General features: G+C 37.3%; 1 protein-coding gene across 1 annotated transcript in view; it reads right to left on the bottom strand.

The window, feature by feature from the left end:
• Nucleotides 1–26,853, bottom strand: part of Cdkl5 (cyclin dependent kinase like 5) — a 166,983-nt gene that overhangs the window by 81,039 nt on the left and 59,091 nt on the right. Inside the window, exon 3 of the mRNA XM_047535091.1 lies at nucleotides 26,036–26,070. Coding sequence (XP_047391047.1) covers nucleotides 26,036–26,070 — 35 coding nt within the window. The remainder of the gene's footprint in view (nucleotides 1–26,035; nucleotides 26,071–26,853) is intronic.

Here is a 26,853-nt window from a genome sequence, read left to right as displayed (position 1 = left end):
GAACAGAAATGCACAGATTTCTTTCTTTCTTTCTTTTTTTTGGTGCTGGGGATTGAACCCAGGGCCTTGTGCTTGTGAGGCAAGTACTCTACCAACTGAGCTATATCCCCAGCCCCAGAAATGAACAGATTTCTAATAAAATTATTATGCCCTACTTAAAGGAACAAACAAAAAAAATTTTTTTTTATTAGGGAACTATATTCCAAACAGTTGAGAAGCTATATACTGGTTATTTTTCATACTATTGTGGCCAAGTCTATCTACATGCTTTTCTAAGAAAACAAAACAATTTTCCAAATAGAAACATTCTTTAGTTACATTTGTATACTACCTTTTAGAAGTCCAGAAACACTTCTTTCACATACATCATCACTCTTGATCTCAAATAATCATGTAACAAGATGAAAATCAAAGGTTGCCACACCTCCAAAGAAGGGTAAAAACTTCAGCTCTGGAGCCAGACTGCCTGAATTGAAATCTTGGTTTCACCAACTACAACTTGAGTGAGTTGCCATAGCAACTTACTTAAACTCTCTGTGCCTCAATCTTCTTGTTGGGAAAACTGCAACGGATAATAATACCACATATTCCTGATATTACCATTAGAAGTAAATGAGAAGACACAAGTAAAATGATCAGAATAGGCCTAAGTCATATAAATGCCATTACCATTATCACTATCATTATCACAATCAAGGAAAAAGGTCAAAACGCTTTAGCTTTTGGGCATTCCCAAATCATCAAAAGCGAGTTCCCAAAGAAACTCGGGAACATAGGGTTGAATCCCTGAGGTTTGATTCCTTCCAACCTTGGTTGGAGGGAGGAGGTTACAAGCCTTAACAGTTATTTGTGAGCTCAGCTTTACAGCAGCAATAGAGCTGAACGTCTGTCCAACAGACTATGAAGAGATGGAGTTCTGCCAGGACTAAGTGGACCATGGGGCTGTTCTGCATGTGGCCGAAGGGGTCCAGAACTCCTGACTGGTGGTACTTACAGAGATTTCTCCTGCCTGAGCACTAAGCACATGACCTGGGGAGCTGGGTTCAGGGAAGCATTGCCTACTAGACAGTAGCTACTGGCCCAGGACTTAATGGTAACCAGAATGGTAAGCAAAGTAACCATAAGACATGATGCACTAGGCACCCTCCCCATTCATCTGGTAGCTCATAAACCAAAGGAGGCTTATAGTAGTCAACAGGAGGGGAAGGAGCCCTGATGATACCACAAGCCTGGTAGAGTGGAGCTAGGTTTAGTTTTATTTCTAAAATAAAAAACTGTGTCCCTGGCCCTGGGTTTAACCCCCAGCATTACAAAAATGGGGGAAATACTTGTGTTTTTCGCTAACATCACAGGAAAACTAAATTTATTTAACAAGTCACTGAACTCCACAAAACATAGGCTATTACAAAGTAAGGACTATGTCTTAGTTTGATCTTTAGTCATGAGGGTCAATCACGTGACTAAATGCATAGTAATGCACGTGGCTGATGCATAGTATATTTGAAGAATGAACTAATATTATTATCATATAAAATATTGCTTGCAGAATTAATTTAAAATTTTCTTATATATTAAACACACATGCATGGAGATTTGTAGTTCTGGTCCAGATGGAGTAGCCCCATTCCTCCCAGTTCCTTTCTTCTTAAAACTAAAAAATCCCTGTAATATATAAACAAGCATAAGAAGACAAGATGGAAGAACGTGCAGACTGCCTAAAGATTTCAGAGCTTGAGAAACAACATGGCAGTGAGTGCCCTGGGTTTCCTTATTGTCTCCCGTACAACTCCAACAGCAGAACTACAGATGGGTGAGTAACAAAAAAAGCTCTAAGGAAAGTCTGTTCCCCCAGCCAAAGGACCAATAACAGAAAATCTTTTGGGCATTATCTACCCTTCCCAGGCAAACACCAATGGAAAACTGTACCAGTCCCAGTGAAGTTTCAGTGGAGCTAAGTAGGAAAATACACATACACACACACACAGCAGGAGGCAGTGCTCAAATTTCCCCACCTAGTGGGCTCACTGATCTTTTTCCCATCAGGCAGAAACAATGTGGCTCCCCTGTCAGGGTACTGTCTGTAGGACAGAGCAGAGGCAGTAAGCAGTGAGAATCAGTGGTCTAGTTCTACTGGAAAGGTGTCCATGGGGTCAAGTGAGAAGTTAAACATCCACTCCACCTGTCAACACTTTTGCAGAGATTGTATCGGTGAGACCAAACAGGAAGCTGAACACACACAACTAACCAACCCTCGTGCTATACCTCAAGAGTGTGGCTGTTTGCTTTATTTAAAAAAAAAAAAAATTAAATATGATCCAGAGTCTCGTAGTATTCAAAAATTTTTAAAAATACTTTCAAAAGTCACTCATCATTAACCATGAAAAATCACAACTTGAATGAGAAAAGACAACTGAGAGACAGCAACATTGAGGTAAACTAGATGTTGGAAATATGTGATGAGGATTTTAAAGCAACTCTAATAAAACTACTTCACCAAGTAACCACGAAATGCCCTGGCACAAACAAAAAATAGCCCCAGTAAGTCTGCTCTCCCTAGTTAAAGGAACAGGAAAGGAGAAGTCAAGCAAGGTTGAAAACTTAGGTAATAAACCACTCTACTCCAACCAAACAACAGTGAAAACTGTGGCCCCATCCATACCAGCAATGGCTGAGTAAAGAGCTTGTTCAAGCCTCTGCCAGGGTGGTACCCGTGGAGGCCTTGTGGGAAGCAGTAATAAGGCACTCCTGGAGCTCCCATCCACAGCAAGTAGTAACAAGTATTCTCACCCAGTGGATGTCAATGGAGTTGGAATGAGGAAACTGAACTTCCACCTTTACCTAGTATACCCTCCTCCTTGTCAGAGGGGTGTCAGATAGACAGCCAAAACAGAAGATTAAATATCCAGAATCTAAGAACATAATATTTAAAATGTCCAGGTTTCAAAAGAAAACTACTAGTTATGTGAAGAGGGAGGGAAATCTCAGTGTGCACAAAAGACCATTAAGAAATGTCAACTGTAAGGTGCAGTGGTACGTGCCCAAAGTCCCAGTGATTTGGGAGGCTGAGGCAGAAGGATGCAAAGTTCAAGGTGAGTCTCAGCAACTTAGCAAGACTCTGTCTCAAAATAAAACATAAAAAGGATTGGGGATGTAGCTCAGTAGTAAAGTGTCCCTGGGTTCAATCCCCAGTACCCTTGCGAATAAAGATATGTCAACAGAGATTATGAAGAAGTCAGAATTATTTGACATATATTTCAAAGCAGCCATCACACAAATAATAAACAATCACCAACACACTTGAATCAAATGGGGGGGAATAAAAAGGAACTGTCAGTGAAGACAGAGATTAAAAAACAAAACAACAACAACAAAAAAAAACACTTCATGTTGAACGTGGTGGCACATGCCTGTAATCCCAGCAGTTCTGGAGGCTGAGGTCGGAGGATTTAGCAAGGCCCTAAGCAACTCACAAAAAAAGAGGATGTGGCTCAGGGGTTGAGTGCCCCTGGGTTCAATCCTTGGTATGGAAACAAAAACAAAAGCTGCATGAAATAAAAAATACAGTATAATAACTGAAATAAAAAACTTAATGTGTGGGCTCAACAACAGAATGGAGAAGACAGAGGAAACAATCAGGGAACTTAAAGGTAGAAGAGAAAAGATCTAACCTTAAAAACAGAGAGGAAATAGGGAAAAAATGAATAGAGCCTCGGGAACACATAGAACTACAACAAAAGACCTAATATTCAAGTCACTGGATTCCCAGAATGAGAGGACAAACAGAGCAGACCTGAGAAAACATTCAAGGAATTAATGACTGGAAAACTTCCAAATTTGGCAAAAGATAAACCTACAGATTCAAGAACCTGAGCAAATTCCAAACAGAATAAACCCAAAGAAATCCTTACCAAAACACATCATATTCAAACTTGTAAAAACTAAAACCAGCATCCTACCTGTAGGAGAAATATAATTTGAACGACAGCGCATTCTCATCAGAAATCACAGAAGCCAAAAGGAACTGCTCCACTGTTCAAGTGCTAAAAGCAAAGAACTGTCAACCAAGGACAAAGATATTAGGCAAAGATATCCTTTAGGAAAGAAGGGGAAATAAACACATTCTCAGAAGAAGAAAAACTAAGAGTAGTTGCTAGCAAACCTACCCTTAAAGATAACTACAGGAAGTTTTCTAAAAAGAAAATAAATGATAACCAAAGAGGTTTGGAACCCAAGAAAAAAAGAACATCACGATGGGCTACACAAAGGCAGGGGATAAAAGACTATCCTTTTTTCTCCTGATTTTGATAAATCATATTTGATGGTTAAAGCAAAAATTATAAATTATAACATCCTCTAATGTGATGTTCAATGAATAAAAATGAAATGAAATAAAAAAATGCAGTATAACTACTCTAGTCCAGCTAAATGGAACAGTGAAAACTGGCCCAATCCATGTCAGCAATGGTTGAATAGAGAGCCTGTCCAACTCTCTGCAGGGTGATACCGGTGGAGGACATTTGGGAAATATTTGATACATATATTTAAAAAGTAGGGAGAATAAAGAGATCTAAATGAAAGCAAGTTTCCTATACTTTGCTTGAGTGATAAAATTTCTTAATAAAAGGTTATGATAAATTCTATATGCCTATTGTAATATCTAGCTGGATGATGAAGAATACAATACAAACTGATATACCCTAAGACAATATAAATTAAGATGGAACCCTAAAAATTCCTGAAAACCAGGAAAATAAAAAGAAAGAAAGAAAAGAGGGAGGGAGGGAGGGAGGGAAGGAAGGAAGGAAGGAAGGAAGGAAGGGAGAGAGAATAAAACCAGAGTATTTTGTGGTACTAGGGATTGAACTCAGGGGCTCCTGCATGCTAGGCAGGCACAAAGTGGTTTGTGAGAAGGAAATCTGACTCAACCTTTGACCAGAAGACTAGATTTTCCAAATAATACTATCTAAAGATCTGCCAGAACAAGGTGCTGTGGACTGGCAGGTTTGAGTTGTCCTTGTATCCTCACCCTGCTCCCTGTTGGGGGATGGGGTAGGAGAAACTTCTGATGAAGAGCAGATAGGTCTGTGATCCTGCTACTCTGAAAGATGCAAATACCAAAACTTTCTGTCATGCAATCACTACAATTCCATTCCTAAAATTCTCATTCTAGTATATTTTGCTTAAATTAAGATGCACCAACAAAAAGTTCAAGATTAGGAAAGTTCAGCATAGACAGAAGCTTCTAGAGGCAGCATACATGCAGGTTTCTCTCTCAAAATTTTATTGAATGAAGAACTCTAGAACAGACTAAACTAGATCTGCACTGCATGCAATGAAGCTGAATGTGACAGTCACTTAACATCAAATGGTAAGCAAGTTAGTATTTCTCATTGTACAAAATTGTGTATGTAGCTGTCGTGCAAGAACAAAGGTATGAAGCTCAGCCATTTTCACCAATCATCTGTGATGAGCTTTAACAAAGGCCCTGTAAAAATTTAAAGAATGTCTTTATACATTTCAAATGAATTAGTCACACAGGTACCGCTCAAACCTCCTTTAACCTCTCTTGCTTTCCAAATAAAATTTTAGCACAAACATCAAAAATGCCAGTCATCCCAAAAGACAGACTGCCAAACTCCTAGCAGAATACAAGACCTGAATTAATGTGCAGTAAGTAGAACAAAGTTAAGAAATATCAGTTACTGCCAAATTCATGTAAGCACATTTAACAGTCCAGCTCTAAGCATTTCTTTTAAGTTTCTCACATTAATGAGTGCTGCTTATAGTACTAAAATTCTATCATTTGAGCATGATTACATTTCAGGAGTGTAAGCAATAGAATCACTGCTGTAGTCCACAAAAGAGAAAAATAAATAAACCCTCTAATAATAAACAACAGAACTAGTGTACATAATATGATGGATGAGGGGAAGTATTTTAGGGGAAAAAAAAGAACTTTTACAGCAATTATGTAAACATAGTATTGGCCCACATCACAAATTCCAAGAGAAAGGTTTGAATTTGAACAGGGGTTGTGTATTATTTTAAACTCTCTGTTCATGAGTTTACACTGTACCCTGCTTATATTGAAACATGGCAAATCACTTACATACACTGAACTATTTTAGGGGAATATGAGAGAGAAAAGGACCTTCTTGATATATCACTTAATATGACTTTTATTTAGGATTTAAGTTCTTGGAGTTGATCATTTTATTTATTTTTGTGGTAGTGGGGACTGGACCCAGGGCCTCGTGCATGCCAGCTGTACCAATGAGCTACACACCCAACCCCGAGTCAATCACTTCAAATACCCACACACACTCCCATTCATTTGTCTCCCTCCATTCTCCTATTCCAGACACCCCCCAAGAAGCCCTGATGGTCTAATGTCTTGAATCTGCTAGGTCTTACAACCTAAGGCTGTGGAGCACCGTTTGCACTAGAGCAAAGTTATACTACTGTACCTACCTTCTCTTTGGCAATCGAGGAAACTCAACTCATGATGCTCTCTAGCACAAAACTCAATGCCTAGGTTATTAGGATGCTGCTGGCCTGACTGCTGGTTCTTCAGGACAATTGCTGGTCTAAAATGGACAGTGCCCAGTATCTAGGTCTTTTTTCTTTTCTTTTCAATAATTCTATTATCAGCAGGGAAACCAAAAGGATATGAGTGCAAGTCACAGATGGCACAAACTGCCTGCCCTCTTTGATCCTGCTATGCATTGTATCTGGCATGGTTTTGCTCACTGCACCTGTGGCAGGAAGAGCTATTTCTTTTTGAAGCAACCATCTGACCCCAAGGAGGAGGCATAGCAGAAAAAAGTTGATGGGGAGCTGTTGGAAGAACTCTGCAGACCAGTTGTATCACTGTGAAGATCACTCTCTTGATCTTTCACATGATCTTAATGCTCTTAAATAAAACAGAACAACTTAATGATGTTCAAGGCAATCGCCAACATGAAGAGGATGTCTGAAGTGGGCAGGAGTCCTGTATGCAAGTGTAAACCGCACTCAGACTGAATCCATAGATGCACTAATGGACGAGCAGCAGGAAGGCCACCTCGAAGACAGAATTAAAGAACATACCATGCATGGTATAGGTTTGCAACAATCCCCCGCCACCTTGCAATTTTCACCTTCTGGTGTTCTTCAATGCCATACTGAACTTCTCTATTTCTATTTCTTACAAGTGCATCTCTACAATGACACCATCAGTTTGGGCAACCCTGAACCTCTCCTCTTGTTTGTTCGACTTCTCTTCTTTTCATATCACATAGAACACATACATCAGGTACAAGAGTGTGGGCACAGACACAAATGTGATCTGCAGGACCCAGAAGTACACGTGAGAGATTGGGAAAGACTGGTCACAGAAGAAGCAGGATTCAGAAAATGAAAAGGACTAAGAGCCATGACTTCCCTCTCCAGCTGTAGAGTGGCTTAAAACTTATCTGGGAGGGAGAAGACCCTCCAATCACTCACTGTTAGAGTTTGAGGTATATATTTTGTCCCTGCTGAGCTGAGCTTAGTCTCTCTCTGCTTCCTGATTGTCATGTCCTGAGCTGCTTTCCTCTGCCACACCCTTCCAGAACTGTGGTGTGGCTGCCTCATCTTCGGCACAGATGAGTGGAGTCAGCCATCTACGGACTGAGACCTCTGAAACTACAGGCCCCAAATGAACTCTTTTCCTCCTCTAAAATCATTCTTGTCAGGTTTTTTTTGGTCACAGCAGTCAAAAAGCTGAATAAAACACTCATGTTTGCTACTCTTTCACTTAAAAGAAGTGGACATGCCAAGTGACTGCACTCCTTGGAAGATTAAATAAAACAGAAAAGTAAGCTCAAGAGTAAAAACTGTCAAAAGTTTACAAGTCTGCTGGTCTTTGATACCTTCCTCACTCCTTCCCCTAATGAAAGAAAATTGCTGACACCAGGCAGAAGCTTATGGGGATTCATTTTCACACATGGTAAGTACTCCTGCACAGCATGCATGCATATCTCTAATGGGACAAGTTACATAAATGGGGAAACAAAACAAATCTAAATTCCAGAATTCCAGAATATAACAATCTTCAAAAATAACATATTGGGCTGGGGTTATAGCTCAGTGGTAGCGCGCTTGCCTAGCATGTGTGAGGCACTGGGCTCAATCTTCAGAATCACATAAAAATAAAGTAAAGGCATTGTGTCCATATACAACTAAAAATAAATGTACATTTTAAAAAATAACATCTCAATTGTTTAGTATATTAACAAGTCATACTCATACTGACTGATGCATCTTCAGAAGAATTAAGACCAATACCTCCCAAATAGATGGTGATATTCAATCATTGTACTATTTAGTGCCTACTAGGTACCAGGTACTGTACCAGGCATTGGTTCCTATGGTGAGTAAAACAGACAGAATTCCTCTACTTGTGGGGAATCAACTGGGGTAGATAATTAAAAGCACAGTACTTTTTTCACTGCCTAGGCCTCGGCCCTGAGTCCCACATCCATCTTTTGTGGAACTTGCTCTCATGATTAGCATGACACAAATGTATACAGTCATCACAGGTGTGCATGGACAAGGTGAGGGGCTACACTGAGAAGCTCTTCAACTATGGAAAGCTAGGAGACACCAATGAACAAGCTATGCACATGGCTGACTTCTGGCTCACAGAGAAGGACTTGATCCCAAAGTTATTTCAAGTACTGGCTCCTCAGTTCCAAGATTGGAATGGGGGTTACACAAGAATGCTGCAGATCCCCAACAGCAATGAACAGGATCCAGCAAGATGGCAATATAAAGGGAATTGCCTCCCACCCCTGCCTCTGCCTCACAGAGATAGCAACCTTACACTCCTAAACCAGCTGCTGGAGGGTCTACAGGAGGACCTCCACCAGAACCAGGAAGCAAGCCTCAGCAGTTCCCACAGCTCAACTGCCAAGGATTTAACTGGAGCAGGAAGGTCTGTGACTCTCGTCAGTGCCTGTAATCACGGGCCTTTGGAGCTCTCTTAATGCCTAAGAAGAACTAGAACTAGGATTGTAAAATGGACAGTCTTAATGGGGCCCTGAACCTTCTGGGGAGCTACATGGCCCTCTCTTTGCACAACAGATAAAATACCTTACATGAATATATGTAAACTGATCTTTTTGTCTTCCCCTAGGATTTCTAGAAAATAGTAACTATCAAAATGCTCAGTCATCTGGGATAATAAATTCATGGATAATGTTTCTGGGTTGTAAAATAAAAAGTACAGTACTTTATTAGATCTAAGACATATGTGATTGGAAGATAAACCATAATTTTACTTACCACCCAGAAAGGAATCTTGGTATCCAGTGTTAAGATACAACCCAATTTCAGAAATGTGGGCAAGAAAGGTACATCTTAGAACAAAGGGGAAAGGCCAAGTAAGAAGTGAATATACAATTCCAAATTTAAATAAATGCCAAGAAGAAAACAACTAGGAGACCCTGGTAGAGAATAATGCAAGGAAACCCAGACCAGACTGGACAGTTGGTCAAGCAAAAAGTAGGAAAAGTGCTGTGAAAGCAGTCATGTATGGAAAGATTTTAAGGGTGAAAAACTTACTGTATTCAAAGAACTAAAAGACAGGCCATGCAATTGCCAAGCAGTGGGCAGAGGAAGAAGCAGCATAGTCTGAGACTAGTGACACAAGGGGGACTACCTCAGACATCCACTTAGGAGCAGACTGGCCCAGGGGCAGAAAGCGAGATTATATGGTGAAGCTGAGGCAACACTGAGGCCATGAGAGAAATTACAAATGACTATTTGGGAGCTCTAGGGAACAGTGGGAAGCTCGGTGGGGAAAAGTGGATCACAGTGAGAGATGTAGAGTAGAAAGTACAAGGATGGTATTCTGTGCTAAGGGATGATCAGTGAATTTTTGTGGTAATAAAAAGTAGAAGAGGATGTCAAGAATGATGGGGTTGGTCCTGACAGTCTCTGGGAGAGGAATGGGCAATCGAATCCTGGCCCAACAGTCCTGAGTGCTTTGGTGAATGAAGTGTCATTTTCCAAGGGCAGCTGCCAGTCCCAGTAGCATGAAGTAGCAAGATCAGGGCAAATGAGGAGGTGCTGCTCCCTCATAATCTGGCAATTGGAGATCAGATCCCTACCAACAGAGATCTCAATTCAAATATTTATTAAATGTAGACCATCTACCTTCAGTGTAAATGTTAGCAGATGAAGATTTTCTATTTTTATTTTTTTTGTTTGGTTAAAACTAAATTACTAATACACTATGTTAATCTTGTGGGTTTCTTTTTAGGATATTATAATATATGAAAAGCTTAATTAAAAAAAAAAATCAACCTTTTTAGGAGGAACAACACTGATACCATCTGCTGATCTGCTGAGGGAGGATGGAACTTAGTATAATGCATAACACCTAACAATGTAACTAATTGAGGAACTGCCAGTTTTCATCCATTTCCTCCCTATGCCCCAAATTTCTTTATAAGAAAGGTCTCAAAGCAAAAGCAGAGTGAAACGTTTCTGCCTCTAATTCAGAGCATGTTAGACAAATACATCTTACCTTAAAATGGGTCACAGATTAAAAAAAAAAAAACAATAGGCCACAGATAATTGATTATTACATGGTAAAAAATAATTATTTTCAACCAAATTGTTTCAATACAGCAAATCATTTTAAAGCAATTTTTATTTAGTATACTAAAATTATATTCATGATATTTAACATTTTAATTCTCTCTCTTCAAAAAAATATTTAATTCCCAAATATAGATACTCATTTTAAACAACTGGGAAAATTAAAAGAGAAAAGTGTTTCTTAAATATGATAAGACTTTGCCAACTAATGAGCAATTTTAAATATCATACAGCTAATTTGTTTCTTGGTTCAATGGCTGTTCCTCACAGTAAGAGTCAGTAAAAACAATAAAATTCAAGAAAGCCCTTAAAAAAGGGCAAGGTTAACAAAATTTACAATGTCTTAATTGTCTGAGGTTTGTCAGAACTATTATCTGAGGATAAGAACTAAAGTCTCTCAAAATGCAAATTTAGCAAGTAATCAAATTATAAGGCTTTAAAGGACACACAGTACTTTCTCAGTTGCTTAAATAACACATTTTAGGCAAACTGTCCTCTATTTCACAGATTCTGAAAGTAATCCTATTAAGCTAAAGTCACTAAGATCTATAGTTTATAATTAATACATTCTTTAAGGTTAATTGAAAATAAACCATTGGCAGCACAAGAGTTCCATATTTATTCTCACTGGGTTTTCAAATTTGAACAGTGCCTACTCTCCAGAGGCTTCAAAATGCCTTAGAAATTGAGTTACTTTTCAAAAACAAAATGAGTGAAATAACAAGTAAAGCAAGGAATCCCCAGAACTACTTTAGCATGGTTTATAGCAAGTATCCAGCAAAACAAAACACAAGGTGTGAGAGGGAGAGAAATCAATGGGTGAAATAGCCCTAGTTAATTCAGGGTAAAGTTATTAGCAATTTTCAAGAACTACATTAAGTTCTTAAGTTTTTCAAATATTTTGTTCTGAAAAAGTTCTTACTAAGCACACGAAAACACAAAGATCTAAGATTCAAAGGGATGAAAATAACTGAAGATGAGTCATTTCAGCTAAGCAAAAGGTTCATAGGAAAGTTGAAAACCTCTTACAGAACATTATTTTAAACAGGACAAGATATTTCCAATTTAAAAATATAAACATAGGACTTCTAGTTTCAGTTCCAACACATGCAGTGTTTTGGATATTATCATTCCTGTCCTTACAAAAAGGTGGGGGGGACCCTAACAAATTGAAAAGCAGCAACTTTTCTTAGACTCATCAGAGAATTGAGGTCACAGGACAAACAAGCCTCCTAATATCTAGAAACAGGCAAATAAGAGAATCATGTCCAAGATCAGCTTTCCTGAAGCAGAAGGGACTGGAGTAATATAACAATAAGAAAATTTAACAATAATTTTGATAAAGGCTAAATAAGACAAAATTGCAGATAAGAACTTCTGAGGATTCAATTTTAGGAAAGAAGTCTTCCACACTCTTGTATCTTTACATCCAGGAATCTCAACCAGGTTCTGACTATGGAGAGTCAAGGAAAATTTCCTCCCCTTGAAGAAAAGTAACCATTTTGAAAAATGCCCAAGGGTAAGATTCAATTAAAACAAACAAACAATTTCTTATTTTGGGCAGGGAGGGGAAAAGTTAACCACTCTGAAATGTACCCAAGGGAAAAAAAGTAATGTTTTTTTATTTTAAATTTTTTAGTACCAGGGATTGAGCCCTGGGTGTTTAACCACTAAGTCACATCCCTAGTCCTTTTTATTTTTTATTTTGAGACAGGGTCTTGCTAAGTTGCTTAGGGCCTTGTTAAGTTGCTAAGGCTGGTCTTGAACTTGTGATCCTCCAGAATTAGCCTCCCAAATCTGTATGAGTCACCATGCCCAGGTAAGAGTAACGGTTTTGAAATAAGCTCAGAATGTTCTTCATAGAAAAGACCAATGCTCCAAAAAAAATTTTTTTATCATAGCCTGTTATGTCCTGGGAGAAGGAGAATTAGCCAACTATAGTCCCTCAAGTCTTCCTGTTTCACCTAATAGGAGGGGGAAAAAATAGGAGGGGGAGCCCTAAGACACTTTTGAAGGGTGTAGTTGAGAACTCAGGTCCAGTTAGAATGAGTTGAACACTTTTCCTTCCCTGTACTCTTTCACCGTTTCAACAGGGTTCCAGTACAGTGGATGGATGGATGGATGGATGGCCACTGAAAGTGACACTATTTAAAAAAGAATGCTTAGGGAAACCCAAAGAAAATGGGGCAGGAAGAATGGGGCGGGGGGGGAGCCACCCAAAAACATTAAAGGGAAATGAAGACTACAACAAACATTAAAAATGGAAAATGGCCTAGCTCCTAGTTTTCTCTCAGAAAACCTTACACTAAAGGCCTATTATCCAATACATCATATGCATCTTAAACACATCCACACACATGACAAGGCATGCAGAGAGGCAAGACAAAGTTAAGCATCTGAACAAAACTCAGATATGGCAGATTTGGAAATTATCAAATAGGGAATTTGAAATTACTACAATTAATGTTAAGAACTCAAGTGGGGGAAAAAAACAGACAACATGCAAGAACAGTAATGCAAGCATATAGCACTCTAAGGAAGAATTAAAAGAAAATGCTAGAAATCAAAATCACTGTAACAAAAATGAAGAATGCCTTCAATGGATTCATCAAGTATAATGGACATAGCCAAAGAAAGAATCAGAAAACTTAAACATATGTCAATAGAAACTTCCCAAACTAAAATGTAACAAGAAGAATTTCTAAAAGCAGAACAGAATATCCAAGAATCATGGAAAAATTACAAAAAGTATAACACGTGTCACTAAAATACCAGAAGAAGAAAAATGAGATAAGAAGAAATAGTTGAAGTACTTAGGTATAAATCTAACAAAATACTTGTAGGATCTGTATGTGAAAAACTATATAACATTGTTGAAAGAAATCAAAAAAGCTCTTAATGGAGAGACATTCTGTGTTCATGGACTGGAAGACTCCATATAGTTAAAATGTCAATTCTTTCCAACTTGATCCACAGATTCAATGCAATCCTAATCAAAATCTCAGGGTGCTATTCTGTAGATACGAACAAACTGATTTTAGATTCTATGGCAAGGCAAAAGACCCAGAACAGTCAACACGATTCTGAAGAACAACAAATCAAAGGTCTGATACAACCCAACTTCAAGTCTTACTACAACTACAGAAATCAAGACAGTATAGTATTGATGAAGAACAAAGAGACAGATGATGGAACACAACAGAAAACAAAAAAAGACACAACACAAATACTGTGAACTGATCTTTGACAAAGGAACAGAGCCAATCCAATGGAGAAAGGAGTCTTTTTAACAAAATGTTGCTAGTTCTGTATATGTAAAAAAGTTAAGACAAGGACCTTACAACTTTTAGAAAAATTAACTCAAAGTGGATCACAGACCTAAATGTAAAATGCAAAATTATAAAACTTCCAGAACATAACATAGAAAAATGTAAGTGACCTTGAGTTTAGTAATCAGTTTGTGACACAAAAGGATTGTCTATGAAGAAAAAAAAAATGGTTAAATTGGATTTCATTAAAATTAAAAACTACTGTCTGCCAAAGAAGTGTTATAAGAGTGAAAGGATACGCCACAGGCTGGGAGAAAAGGCTTGGTGAAGGAAGCAGCTGCCTGTGATAAGAAAAAGTTGTGCAATTTAAATTGCCCACCTACCTTCCCCTGCATAGAAGACAACTTCCTCAACGTGATAAAGCACTTTTTAAGATGGGATCTCACTTTGTAGCCCAGGCTGGCTTTGAACTTGTGGGCTTCAGAGATATTCCAGCCTCAACATCTCAAGTAGTTGGGACTACAGGTGAACACCCACAGCTAATATGCACACGACACCGTAACAGATTGAAAGCCTTCTCCAAACACCAGGAACAAGACAAGAATGTTCACTTTCACCACTTTTAATATTGTGTTTGAAGTTCTAGTCAGAACAATTAGGCAAGGAAAAGAAAGATGCCAATTTGGAATGAATAAGTAAAACTATCCTTTTTCACAGACAATATACATAGAAAATCCTAGAGAATTCACAAAAAACCTATCAGAGCTAATAAATTTAGCAAAGTTAATACAAGATCAAAACACAAAAACAATACAAGATCAAAACACAAAAAAACCAGTAGGCCGAAAAATGTTAAACACATAGTTATATGACCCAGGAATTCTACTAGGTATATACCCAAAAGAACTGGAAAAAAAAAAGAAGACTCAAATTCTTGTGTATGAATGTTCGTAGCAGCATTATTTGCAGTAGTCAAAGATGGAAACAACCCAAGTGTACACCAACAAATGAATGGATAAACAAAATGTAGTCTATATATATGATGGAACATTATTAAACCATAAAGAAATGAAGTTCTGATCTGGGGTTGTAGCTCAGTGGTAAAACGCTTGCCTACCATGTGTCAGGCACTGGATTTGAACCTCAGTACCAAATAAAAAATAAAGAAATAAAAGATATTGTGTCCATCTACAACTAAAAATACTTTTTAAAAAAGAAATGAAGTTCTGATATGTGTTACAACATGAAAAATCCTGAAAACAATGTTAAGAAAATGAAACCAGACACAAAAGGACACTGTCCTATTCTAGTAAAGTGAAAAATCCAGAATAGGCAAAATCATAGAGACAGAAAGTAGATAGGCACTACTTTGAAGTAGAATGGACAGAAAATATTAGGTATTGGGGGTAGGGAGGACTGGAGCATTACTGCTTAATTAGTATAGAGTCTCTGGGGTAATGAAAAAATTTGGAAATAGTAGTGATGATTACACATCACTGCAAATACAATTAACATCACTGAACTGTATACTTAGAAACTGTTAAAATGGCAAATTCTATTTTATGTATTTTTTACAATAAAAATCATCAGTACTTTAATACCCTAGCAATAAACAATACAATAAGAAAAAGAGCAATTTCATTTACAATGGCATCTAAATGAATTAAATACCTAGGGATAAATTAAATCAAGGGGGTGAAAGATGAGCATGCAGAAAACTAAAAAACTAAAACTGCTAAAAGAAAATTTAGATAAATCAAAAAAATCCCAAGTTTGGGGATTGTAAGAATTTATAGTTAAGATGATAATATTACCCAAAGCAATGTATGGATTCAATGCAATCCCTAACAAAATTCCAATAGCTCCCCACCCCAGAAATGGAAAAGCTGGTCCTCAAATTCACATGGAATTGCAAGGAACCCTCAGTAGCCAAAACACATTGAAAAAGGAGAAGAAAGTGGGAAGACTCTCTTACTACAAAGCTACAATAATCAAGGCAGTGTGGTACTGATTTGGAGATAGGAAAATAACATGATATAGTGAGAGTCCACAAAAAAAACCACACATCTATGATCCAGGGAGTTTTCAACAAGGGTGCCAATGCCAGTAAATGGGGAATCATCTCCTCAACGAATGGTTCTAGGACAACTGGATATCTACGTACAAAAGAATGAGAATGAAGTTGGACCCCTATATCATACCATATACAAAATCATACAAATATTAACTCAAAATAGATCAACAAGCTAATACATAAGAAAGCTAAAACTATACAACTGTACTATTAGGAAAAAAAAATGTAAACCTTCATGTCCTTGAATTTGACAATGTTTTAAAAAACACAGACAATAAAGGAAAAAATTAAGTGGACTTCATCCAAATGCAGACATTTAGTGCATTAAGAGATACTATCAAGAAAGTGAAAAGGCCACTACAAAATGAGAAAAAATACTTGCAAATCATACATCCGATAAGAAACTTGAACTCAAGCTACATTTAGGACTCTACAACTCAACAAAAAAGACAACCTGAGTTAAAAATGGACAAAGTATTTGAATAGACATTTTTTTCCAAAGAAGATAAACAAATGGCCAACGAGTGTACAAAAAAACACCCAACATCGTTAATTAGGGAAATGCAAATCAAAACCACAATGAGGAATCACTTTACATCCACTTAGGATGGCTAAAATTTTAAAATCAGGAAACAAGTATTGGTGAAGACGTAGGGCAACTGGAACCTCGTACACTGCTGATGGGGAAGTATGTGACTGCTGTAGAAAAGTTTCACAGTTCCTCGAAAGAGTTAAACATAGAACTTCTCTATGACCTAGCATTTCCACTCCCAGTGATAGAGCCCAAAGAGTTGAAAAGACTTGTACATGGATGTTCACAGTAGCACTATTCACAGTGGTCAAAGGGTGGAAACAACCCAAATTTCCATCAACTAAGAATGGATAAACACGGGCTGGGGATATAGCTCAGTCAGTAAGGTGCTTGCCTCGCAAACCCAAGGCCTTGGGTTCAAATCCCCAGCACCACACACACACAAAAAAAGGATAAACAAAACGTCCATACAATACAACAGAACATCAGTCAGGCATAAAAAGGAATGAGGTACTGATACATGCTACAACATGGATAAACCTCAAAAACATTAAGCTAAGTGAAGGAAGCCAAACTCAAAAGACCACTTGTTATATGATTCTGTTTATATGAACTATACAGAACAGGTAGATCCAAAGACACAGAAAGCAAATTAGTGGTTTCCAAAGGGTAGGAGAGATGGGGAGTATGTACTTAATGAATTCAGGGCTTTCTTTTGAGGTGATGAACTGTTTTGGAACTTGAAAGAAGTGGTTGTTGCACAACATTGTGAATGTACTAAAATGTCATTGAACTGTGCACTTTAAAATGATTATTTTTATGTTACATAAACTTTGCCTCAATTAAGGGGTAAAAAAAAAAAGATGATGGTTATAGAATGTGGCTTAATTTCTGGCTCTCCATTGATTAACTTATATGGACTTTAAGAAATTACCTAATTGAGCATCGGTTTCCCCCAGGTAAAAGGAGGATAATTCCTTCGAACTTTTACAGTCGTATGAGGACTTAAAGAGAAATGAAAATAAAGTAGCTAGCACAATGCCTGGAAGACAAGAGTCACTTTAGACAGAAGTTATTACTATTTCTTCTAAACTTATTTATGTCCACTTGAATCAGAATAGGAAGATCTCTTAAGTTTTTTTCTGCAAAGAATTATACTTTCCACATTTGTCACACTGTCCTACTCTTGAACTGAAGAATTTTTTCATAGTCTCGAAGAGAGTTGTTTTCTTTGTATTTGTCCTTGGGTGGAAAGAGAGAGATTAATTCAGGCCAGTGATGGGACACAGGGTGAATACACTGTATGTGTCTCTGAATGATCAGCCACTGGCAAATTCCACTTCTCTGATCTAACAGTTTTTTAATTTTTATTTTTCTCAGTAAAGGGGAATGAATCCAGGAGCACTTTACCACTGAGCAACATCCCAGCTATGTTGTTAGCTTTTTGTCATTGTGACAAATACCTGAGAAAACGACTTAGAGCCAGCAAGGTGGCACATGCCTGTAATCCCAGCTACTGGGAAGGCTGAGACAGGAGGATCATAAGTCAAAGCCAACCTCAGCAACTTGGCGAGATCCTGTCTAAAATAAAAAGCGCTGGGGATATAGCTCAGTGGTAAAGAGTCCCTAGGTTCTATCCCCAGTGCTCCCTGCTCCCACAAAAAACACAACTTAGAGGAGGGAAGATGAAAGCTGCTCAGCTCGTGGCAGCCAGGAAGCAGAGAGAGCAAGAGAAAGGGGAGGACGGGAGAGGGGGAACTGAGGGAGGGGACAGACAGATGGGCCAGGGACAAGGTAAAGTCCCCAAGGGCACTCCCTCAGTGACCTACTACCTCTAATCATGTTCCACCTGCCTAAAGTTTCTACCACTTCCCAGTAGTCTATTCAACCATCAATGAATTAATTAATTCATTGATGAAGTCAGAGTCCTCATGATTCAATCATTTCCCAAAGTCTCACCCTCTGGACAATGCTGCATTAGGGACTAAGTCTTGAATACATGAGGGTCCTAGGGACATTCAAGATTCAAACCATAACTCTAGTTCTTTTTATTTTTTTTTATTTTTGAGGCGGTCTTTCCCTAAATTGCCCAGGCTGACCTCAAACTTGCAATCTTTCTGCCTCAGCCTCCTGAGTAGTTGAGATTAGGGGCATGTGCCCCCATGCCCAGCTGTTCTAACAGGTAACCAATACAAAACTTCCTATCCAAACACTTATAGGATTTACCCAAATCTGAATAAAGAAAATGTAATTTTTGGTGGCAGTCCCCCACCTTATTAGCTTTAATTCCCTAGGCTCCAAGAGCACCAAGGACAAAGAGACAAATAGAACTTGAGGTTAGTGGTTCACTGAAGCCCAATGCTATTTCCACCATATTTTCTGACTTAGGATTTGCTCAACATCAAAAGTCACCAACACTTTTCTTTAAAGGGTCTGTGAGTCACACAGTCTCTATGGAAACTACTTAATTCTTTCATTGTATTGCAAAAGAATCTATAGAAAATACAAAAAAAATAATAATAAGGTGGCTACATTCTGTAAGATTTTATTTATAAGAAAAACAAAGGTTCTCACTATACCAATTTCATTTGGTCTCTCACCAACTAAATGCGCTACTTCCTAATTCTATTCCCATCTTTGTGGCAGTTGTCTTGTGTGGTTCTGGGAAATGTTTTTTTTTTCCCCCTGTCTTTAGTAATGACAGGAATTTTTCCTAAGCAGGATTCAATGGAAAACATGGGGAAAGAGAGGATTTCACACTATCATTTCAACTACTATCTTCTTTCAGATTTACTTCCCCCAACTATATTTTAAGATTCCTGACAACAGAAAATTAAACCTTCTATTTGTTAGTTTATCCATGCTAAACTAAATTCCTCAAAAGAATTACCTCTTATTGATTTTTGCAGAGCCAGTACCTAGCTAAGTGCCTGATATTTATTCAGCAATCAATAGATTTTTCTTAAACAGATATTTGGTTGAATTCTGCTTTATAATGCAATGGCTAGAACATATAGTCCTTTAAGTATAGGAGGTAGTCAAAAAGGAAAAAAAATAATTAAACAACCTTTAAACTAAGAAATATTAAAGCTCAAAAACATTATAGGATATGAACAACAGTTTCTAATTATATAGTATTTCAGGGCCAGATTACCACCTTCTTCTTCTGTTTTTGGTGATGGTACTGAGGATTTAACTCAAGGGTGCTCTACCACTGAGCTATACCCCCAACCCTTTTATTTTGAGATCCTCAGCCTCCTGAGTAGCTGGGATCACAGGTGTGTGCCACCACACCTAGCTGTATTACTTTTTAAGCAGGAATAGATCACTGTGCACTACTTTCCAGTCACTGGTTTGAACAACTAATGAAGGGGTATTTACTATATGGACATTTGTTAATCAGTCCTTTTCCTTATAATATTAGTACACATATATTTCAGGCCTGTGTAGAAAAATAATCCACACTCATCTTTACCCCTGAAGTTTTGAAGAAAAGCAGCATCAGGGAGCTAGTATAAATCATATAAACACAGGCATTTATCAGAGACTAATGAAATTACTCATCTTAAGATGCAGAAAGAATGTTCTCTTCTTTCAACTAATTATATTTTTATGATTTGCATAAAAAGGGACTTTCAAGTAGACCTTAAGTGTTCAATAAAAATGCTGACTTAAATGAGAGAACTGAAAATGAAGGATACAGAAGAGAGTTGTTGCATAGTAGTGGGACTAGGTTTCTGAGGAAGGATCAAAGATGATCCCAAGGATTTGAATACAGCGAACTGGAAAAGCAAGCAGGTCAGCTGATTAGACAAGCAGGGGGAAATGATGGTTTAGAAATTGAATCACTGTAAAAAGGATGAATGAGGCAAAGGCCTCTGTGTAGACAGAGTTAATACTGGCTAATTCTAATATGACCATGTCCTTACTCCATTTACTGAAAAACTAACAAACAGAAAACTAAATCCAGATTAAGATGATGAAGATAAAGGCAATCAGGACACCTGCACAGGTCCACATTCTTTACCAAGATAAATATGTCCCTAAATAACTAAACAATCTGTTAAATTGATGATTGTTCATTGCTTTTTTTTTCTCAAATATCTTCTTAAAATAATTTGGTTAAAAAAAGAAAAAAGGAGGGCTGGGGCTGCAGCTCAGTGGCAGAGCACGTCCCTTGCACGTGCGATGCACTGGGTTCAATCCTCAGCACCACATAAAAATAAAGAGACTGTGCCCATCTACAATTTAAAAAATTTAAAAAGGAAAAACAAGGTGGGGAAAAACAGCTGGAGATGTAGTTTAGCAACAGAGTGAACTGATTGACTAGTATGCTTGAGGCCCTAAATTCAATCCATGGCACCACAAAAACAAAAATGAAAAAACAAAACAAGTAGCCAGCTGGGTGCAGTGGTGCACTGTAATCCCAGAGGCTCCCTGTAATCCCAGCAGTCCGGAGGATGAGGTAGGAGGATCACGAGTTCAAAGTCAGCCTCAGCAACTTAGTGAGACCCTAAGTAACTCAGTGAGACCTTGTCTCCAAATAAAACACACAAAAAAGGGCTGGGGATGTGGCTCAGTGGTTAAGCGCCCCTGGGTTCAATCCCCACACCAAAAAAAAGCAACCAAATCCTCAGAAAAACAAAATTAATCTGGGGGGAAAAAAAAGGAAAAAAAGGAATCACTAATTCAAAATGTATAATGTATGCTAAAAACGAAGCCTTATAGCAAAGGATGAATTGTGGCAATTGAGTAATAAACTGCAAAGACTGCCTTTTTGTAGGGGGAAATATAGGTTATTTCTGACTAATGACTATTTAATCTAGGCTACACTGTCTAGTACTCTCAATCTTAATTTCTTAACACTCAGAAGAGAAAAATATCACATTCCAGATTTTCTCTATCTATCCTCTTCTTAACTTCTTGTGATATGGCATTGAACACCATTTTACTTAGAGGTCATTAATAAATGGCCTTTTTAAATGAAAAGGTTTGCTCACCTCTCAATCCTTATCATCATGTATTTTTTTGTGGATTTAAAAATCTTTTCTTTTTTTAAAACAGTGCTAGGGAACCCAGGGTGCTTTACCACTGAGCTACATCTCCAGTCCTTTATTTGTTTAATTTTATTTTGAGACAGGGTCTAAGTTGCTGAGCCTGGCCTTGCACTTGAGAATTCTCTTGCTTCAGCCTCCCAAGTCACTGTGCCCAGTTCTCCTTGCTTTTAAGAGGTCTGCCTGCCTCCTTTTAGTCTCACTAATTTAAATAGCCCCTTAATTTCTGCTCTGCACTCCCTCTTGGAAGGTTCATATCATTTCACAGCTTCATGTCACACTCAAGTCTGCTACTTCCCGAGGCAGATCAAAGCCTCATTCAGTCTTTTAGTCACAGATCTTGTTATACAGCCCCTCTGTTATGCAGTTTCTTCATCTGTGAAATGGGCATAAGAGTAGGATTGTTGTGGAATCAAAACATTTAGTACATTTAGCATATGGTAATACTTAATATGTGATATTTATTAGTAGTAGGTTTTTTATTGTTACCATTTTTATTGCTTATTATTAAACCTAAACTCATTACTTCTCCCCTCAAACTTAGAATTTATAAGCTTCCCAGGCAGAGAGACAAATAATATCACTGCCTTTCCAGTTGAGTACATTCAAATCATTGGGATCACCTTGGATACCTCTGAAGTGACCAAGTCCCTATTACTCCTTCATTTTCAGTTCTCTAATTTAAGTCAGTGCTATTATTTATTGCACTAACAGGATGTACCCTAATACTGGGTTATTCACAGTTTTATATAATTATACATCTCAAGAGCGTATGCCATCTACTGCTTCAAAACAAGCAAACGAAACCTTATAGATTAACCCCAACCACAGGAAAGGAATCACATGAATCAATACTTCCCTGTCCTAGACTGAATGAATATCACCCTCCAACCATTCTGTACACAAATTCTCTTTGCTCACGTTCTAATTGACTCTCCCTATTCCCCTCCCCTTTTTTCAATTTTTTAAAAATTTTCTTGTGGCAGTTTTGGGATAAAACCCAGGGCCTTATACATCCTAGGCAAGTGCTCTACCACTGAGCTGCATCCCCACCCCTGAATCTTCAAATTTCAACCTCAATTCTTGCTACCTTGTTGTGAGCATGACCTTTGTTGGCATCTGCTCAGAAAGGCATCCTACAAAACATGCCTCCTCTCTCATAAGCACTTTAAAACACTCATGACAATGAAAAGAAAATCAGCAATATGTCTCTGCAGAGTAAAGGTCCAAACCAGAATACCTTCCAAATGTGAGTGATCATAAGGAGTCACACACAGACGCTAAGTCATTGCTAAGAGTTTTCATATACATGCCAATGTGTGTATATAACAATAAATAGAAGCTGTCAAAAAAGAGAGAGAGAGAGTACAGGCTGTATTTTTCTTTTTTAATTGGGCAGCATTTATTTCAGTAAATTAAGAAGTATGGTCTTTGGCCTAGAATAGCCCAACATTATAGTATGTTCACAAAAGACAAGGCATACACTTTATAAACTTGACCTCTAAACTCTTACAACAGCACACAGATTAAAATAGTGATTTTCTTTAGTATTTCCTCAAATACACAATATGCTAAGGCTTATATATACACCCACAGCTAACCTTTTAAAAAAGATTCCCAATCTATGCTTAAATCATCAAAGAAAGTCATGCATAAGTAACCACACAAACCTGATTTATACATTTTTACAAGCATTTCACTAAAATGTTAAAGGTATGTAAAATATATTGGCATGATTATTGTATATATATTAGGTACAATAGGGAAAATAACATTTTTAACTATAATATGAAGTTTATAACAATCCATTCATTTAATCCTACAGTGTAAGTCTTACCAGAAGCATCAAATTCTCTATTTTTGGATAATGGGGGTATGGATTTGAAGGTCTGATTTTAGCTGGGAAAAGGATATACTATAACAAGTCCAATGACTGAACAGCTACAGGTTTTATTATTCTGAGTTAGGAACTAAATGCTTTAAATTTTCCATCCAGTGATATCTTTTTTAGATGCATGAAAGGAAAAAGCAATAATACTTAGAAAACTGGTCTGAGTCCCTCATTTATTGAAAGGCAGCAAAAAGGAAATTTTTAGATGCAATTTCATTTGCAGCAACTTTACATGTTATTTTTTAAAGTATCTATTCTTCTATTTCTTCACACAGACTATAAGTCATATCCATATAAAAGCAAAAAAACTATGGTTTGTTCATTCTTGTACCTCCTATAGCCCTAGTAATCAGAGTTCACATTCAGAGTTGGTTTCTCAAAGGCTAAGGATATAGCCAGGCTGATAGAGCACTTGCCTAGCATGTGTGAGGTCTTGGATTCAATCACCACCACAACCACCGATCCCCACCCCGCCACACACAAAACAGAGTTGATTTCCCAAGAGCAGAGATGCCCATTCTCATCCACTTTCCTTCTGAGTCATCTTGCCAGCACTGTGTGCATTATGAGAAGCAAGTACATGTGATAACCATATATTAATGAACAAATAAATGGAAAGATGAAAATATACTTAAATAATAACTTTTATTTTTACATAAAAGGCAGAAGAAGAGCTTAAATAAAGGCAAAAGGAAGTATGTCTACATATAGGTCAAAGTATGACAAAGACTGGGAGAAAAAAATTGAGGCTATTTCCATTACATATACCAGGTGTGTGGTGTGTGCGTGTGTGCATGCACACATGTATATGTTAAATATGTATATGTCTCAGATATCCTTAGGTTTAATCCCCAGATTAAGAATGAAACTTTCATCTGCCATGCTATACAGAGCCATAGTATAAAAAAAAGTATTTCGTTCAACAAGAGTCAAAGCTGACTTGGGGGCTGGGGAGATAGCTCAGCTGGTAGAGTGCTTGCCTCGCAAGCACTAAGGCCCTGAGTTCGATCCCCAGTACCCCAAAAAAAAAAAAAAAAAAAAAAAAAAAAAAGCTGACTTGGAAACTAACACCCTAAGTAACATCCCCCCAGGAACTCTACCTTCTTTTTTTTGTTTTTTAATACTTTTAGTTGTAGATGGACACAATACCTTTATTTTATTTACTGATTTTTATGTGATGCTGAGGATCAAACCCAGGGCCCCATATGTGCAAGGCAAGCACTCCACCATTGAGCTATAGCCCCAGCCCTCTACCTTTTTTTTTTTTTAGTTGGAGATGGGCACAATATTTTTATTTATTCATTTATTTTTTTTATATGGTACTGAGGATCAAACTCAGCGCCTCATACACGTGAGGCAAGCACTCTACCACGGAACTACAGTCCCAGCCCTACCTTTTTTTAAACTTCAGAAATTTATTGTAACTCAAGGCAACTTATTAAAAGAATAGCATTCATTAAAGAGCTTTCCATTTGTTTAATCTCAAACTGCAGTAATACTAACAAGGTACACAAAGATACTTACTACATTTATTTTGATTACATTTATAATTTACAATATTTAATCATCTTGAATCAGACAATTTTTGAGGATTTACTGGCAAAGAGCTCTTCAGATAAATATTATCAACATAAAAAAAATCCAAACATCCAATTGCAAAAAAAGTCAATGCATTGATATAAAACACTAAAACATTAAATGCCATGAATCTTTAAACCCAAAAGGTAGCTTGTATTTTGTACAAAAGGAAAAGCAAATACAAAAATATATCATTTTTATTTACACACATATAGTACTACTAATATGATAAATTGAGTTTAAATGTTTTAAGTTAAATTGGTAAGTTCATCACAGACACAAAATATATAACTATAAAAATCAAATTACATCCAAAATAACATGAAGTTAAACATTAATACTTAGACTAGATACATCATAATAGAAAAATATTTAACCTAATGTTTGAAATTGTTACAGTTTTAACACTGGCCATCTTAGTTTCTCAATAAAACACTCAACAACAGTTATGTCAACTTCAAATAACATTCCTGAATAACTTGTGGTTATTATCATAGTCAAATGATCTATAAGATTCATTGCAAGGCTGCTCAAGGGTACTTCACTAACTGCATCCAATAATCATAATCATATAGTATTATCCCAAGCCCCAGTCCATAAACAAATATCTACTACACTTCAAAATCTGGATTCAAATTCATCAAGTAATTTAAGTTACTGAATTTACATGAAAAATACTAAATAAAACTCTTCCTTGCTCTTAAGCACTTGAATGTGAGTTAAATCTGTCAACTACCTTGCTTTTTTTTCCCATTCTACCACTTCTCTCTTCCCATTAGGCAGTTTTTCACCTACACATAAATGGTTTGAAAAAACAGCATGTGATTGCAAAAAGCTAAGGATTACTTACGTCATCTCTTTTTCTGGGTTCACATATCAATTCTACTTCATTAGGAGTCATCATCATAACCAGAAAGTTTTAATTATATGCCCACGTATACAGAGTACTGTATTAGTTTCAAATAGTTTAAGCATCTATAGATATTTTCCTTATAAAAACCATGTACTTGCCTTGTGCCTGCATTTAAGTACAACTCCATAGGCTCCTATAATAAAAAAAGAAGTAAACAATCAGGGGCATGTATACAAACTAAACTCTTGAAGAAATTAAAGTTACTACATTTATATCACTTAACAGGATATATTATAACAATACCTAAAATCAAAATTTAGGTTTAAACAATTTTAGAGATAAAACTGAATCATGAGAACAGTGTGAGTAAAAAAAAAAAAAAAAAAAAATTAACTCTAAAGGTTCTATGGAACTTAAAAGCTAATAACTTCCAAGAGTTAGCACAAGCACAGAGCCTACCCAAATATACTATCATCCCAGGGGTCACTGAAACCCTCTTCTATGTTAATGGAATCTCTCCTGACTGGCAAAATAGTACAGGTCAGGGTTGGCAGTGTGGCTCAGTGGTAGTGCTTGCCTAACATGTGCAGGCCCTGGGTTCCATCCCCAGCACTACATACATACTACACCCAAAAATACTATAGGTCTCAGCATTCCAACTAATGACCAGTTGGAGTTGCTACCTTTTTGCCATGAAGTGTCAGCTTAAGGGCACAGGCCACGCCCACTCTCACTTTCCATCAAGTATTTTGATGAGGTTTATTTGGACCTTTGCTTGACTAAACCTATTATCTAGGCAATAAACTTATTTTCTCAGAGGTAGAACACAGAGACAATACTGTACCAACAAGGTACTCAGGAAACCAAGGTTAAAGTTATAATGTGAAAGCTCTAATAACGAATCAAAATGTAGCTAGGTGTAGTGACCCACACCTATAGCAGTGGCCCATGAGCAACTCAGGAGGCAGAGGCAAGA

The sequence above is a fragment of the Sciurus carolinensis genome, chromosome X (assembly GCF_902686445.1).
Source record: "Sciurus carolinensis chromosome X, mSciCar1.2, whole genome shotgun sequence".
NCBI classification, from domain to species: Eukaryota; Metazoa; Chordata; class Mammalia; order Rodentia; family Sciuridae; genus Sciurus; species Sciurus carolinensis.
Note: the sequence above shows the minus strand (reverse complement) of the source record. Positions and strands in the feature narration are given on the sequence as shown.